Raw genomic sequence first — 2,672 nt, forward strand, 5'->3', positions numbered from 1 at the left:
ATCTTTTTCTATAGTATCCATTACTACTATTCTTTTTTCTTTTCGTATATTACTTTGTTTTTATCTAGTCATTCTTTATTTAAAGATTAAAAGTTACAACGAACAAATCGGACTTTAGTTTTATTTATGAGTTCATTGAAAGAAAAAAAAAAACTCACTTATGCATGTGAAACCAAAACTATTATTGGAGAAAAACCTAACAACAGAAACTTGAGAGGAAAAAAAAATTTTACAACACGTCATAATAAAAGATTAACACGAAGATTTCTTCTTCCAGAAAACCATGTTGAAAATAAGAAAATATGCACAATGGATAAGTTTCTATACATATATATATATATTGCGGTCAGCAGCAGCCATGGACTAACTCATAGTCATCAATATGGCATTATATTAATTAATTTCACAAAATTGAAAATTCAACCTTCAATTACTATAAATAGCAAGGCACATTAATTGTTATTAGCACATACTTCACACACCATAGCATCATAACAAGAAGAAATCAATCACCAATTTCACCAACAATGGCGATCATCATCACCCGTGTTATTTCTCTTTTCCTTGGTTTTGCATTATTCCTTGCTTCTGGTATGTTTAATTTTCATGTATTTTTTCATCACATTTTCTTTTGGACTACTAGTGCCTCTTAATTATCACATGATCAAGCATCAAGATTATCAGAAATATTTGAAAAATGATAAAAATTAGCTTAAATCAACTTAAAATTGTCTTATTTTATATTTGTATAAATACATAGTATTAGATGTAATAAATATGTAATAAGATAATTTTATATTATTGTCTTCCTAATATTACTGCAAAATTATATATATATGTACATGATTAAATAACTCTTGATTTTGGTTTTCTATGAAGTGGCACAAGGAGCTAGGGTTACCTTCACGAATAAATGTCAATATACTGTATGGCCAGGAACCCTAACTGGTTCTCAAAAGGCGCAATTGTCACAAACTGGTTTCACATTGGCACCTGGAGCAACCAATTCCTTGAACCTTCCATCCTCATGGTCTGGTAGGTTCTGGGGTAGAACTGGTTGCTCCAACAACGGCGGAAAGTTTACCTGCGCCACTGGCGACTGTGGCACTGGCCAAGTTGCGTGCAATGGCCACGGTGGAGCCACACCGGCAACCCTAGTAGAAATTACTGTGGCAGCTAACGGTGGTCAAGACTTCTACGATGTTAGTAATGTGGACGGATATAACCTACCTCTTTCGGTTAGCACCCAAGGAGGTAGAGGCACTTGCAAGACCTCGAGTTGCCAGGCTAATATTAACCGCGCTTGCCCGAGTGAATTGCAAGTGAAAGGCTCCAAGGGAAACGTTGTCGGTTGCAAGAGTGCTTGTGTAGCTTTTGGCAAACCTGAGTATTGTTGCACTGGTAGTCACAACACTGAACCAACTTGCCCTCCAACAAACTACTCTAAATTCTTCAAGCAACAGTGTCCTAATGCTTATAGCTATGCTTATGATGATCTTAGGAGCACTTTCACTTGCTCTGGAAACCCTAATTATGCCATTACATTCTGTCCTTAAATATTATAGCTTTGAGTAGCTAGAAAGGGATAGATCTTAATAACTAATTGTTGTGCCTTATTTATACTTGACAAAAAATAAGTGCACACAATTATTATACTGGATAAAAAAATAATAATACTAATAATAATAATCACGTCCCTTTGTGATTGCATTATTGTATTAATAATATATATAGTGATTTTCAATAATAATAAAATCTTATTATAGTGTTATACCTTGTTTGGTTTATGTGATGATACTAACTTAAGTATTACTCTTTCAATATTGTACGATACAAATGAACATGTCCAAGCTAAGCATGAGGTGTAACGTATTTATTTATGTTGTCTTTATTAGGATTTTTGTATGTTAGTCAGTAGTAATTCATTATCAAAGTTATATAGTTGATTCCAAAATCGATATGATATATAGTTAATGCAAACAAACTTTCCAATTTAACCTAACCCGCGGATCTTTTTTTCAGTCATTCATTGAATGATAAATCACGACAAGTGATGGAGATATGCGATTTAAATAACGGAAATAATCCCGCTACCGAGAAAGATGTTCACTTCTTAAAATATCCAATATATGTAGGCGGAAACAGGGGGAGGGGTCAAATTTATCCCGACGGGAGCAAGAGTAATAATACTGTGTATAATGCTACAGCAGAGACACATTCAGAAAATATATTTATAAAGACATTTTCATTAGATACAGCCATAAAAAAGACATTTTTATTAGATACATCCACAAAGACACTTCCATTAAATACCATCATAAATAAGAGTTGGTAGAAGTTGACAGAAATGTTGTTGATAACGTAACGGAATTGATATATATATAATGAAATACAATAATGCTAGGGAATCAAGATGGTTTCAGCAAAAAACTAGCCAAATACTTCGGGGTGAATCCAAAACCTCTACGTGGATGATGCTTATGCTAGGCATTAAGATATTTCTTTTCTTTGTAAATAGGATGGTTCTGAATCTGTTTTCTGATTTATCATGTTTTAGGCATCTGAAGAGGGAAGGAGAGTGAAGAGACGGAAGCTAATTGAATCAGTTTCCGTGATTCACATTGCAATGATACTGAACGTATCTCCTCATAATTTGAATATGATGAAACATT

General features: G+C 33.5%; 1 protein-coding gene across 1 annotated transcript; it reads left to right on the plus strand.

Moving 5' to 3' along the window:
* On the plus strand, positions 446–1,731 carry LOC107626452 (thaumatin-like protein 1b). Its single transcript, XM_016329332.2, has 2 exons — positions 446–591; positions 880–1,731. The coding sequence occupies exons 1-2, from the start codon at positions 528–530 to the stop codon at positions 1,554–1,556; spliced, it is 741 nt and encodes a 246-aa protein (XP_016184818.1). The 5' UTR covers positions 446–527; the 3' UTR covers positions 1,557–1,731.

Source organism: Arachis ipaensis, chromosome B02 (genome assembly GCF_000816755.2).
Source record: "Arachis ipaensis cultivar K30076 chromosome B02, Araip1.1, whole genome shotgun sequence".
NCBI classification, from domain to species: Eukaryota; Viridiplantae; Streptophyta; class Magnoliopsida; order Fabales; family Fabaceae; genus Arachis; species Arachis ipaensis.

What these genes read in the sequence shown, in the direction of transcription:
- LOC107626452 (XM_016329332.2), top strand. Translation starts at nt 528, where the DNA reads ATGGCGATCATCATCACCCGTGTTATTTCTCTTTTCCTTGGTTTTGCA. An exon ending in TGCATTATTCCTTGCTTCTG is followed by an intron (nt 592 to 879) that starts GTATGTTTAATT and finishes TTTTCTATGAAG; the next exon opens with TGGCACAAGGAGCTAGGGTT.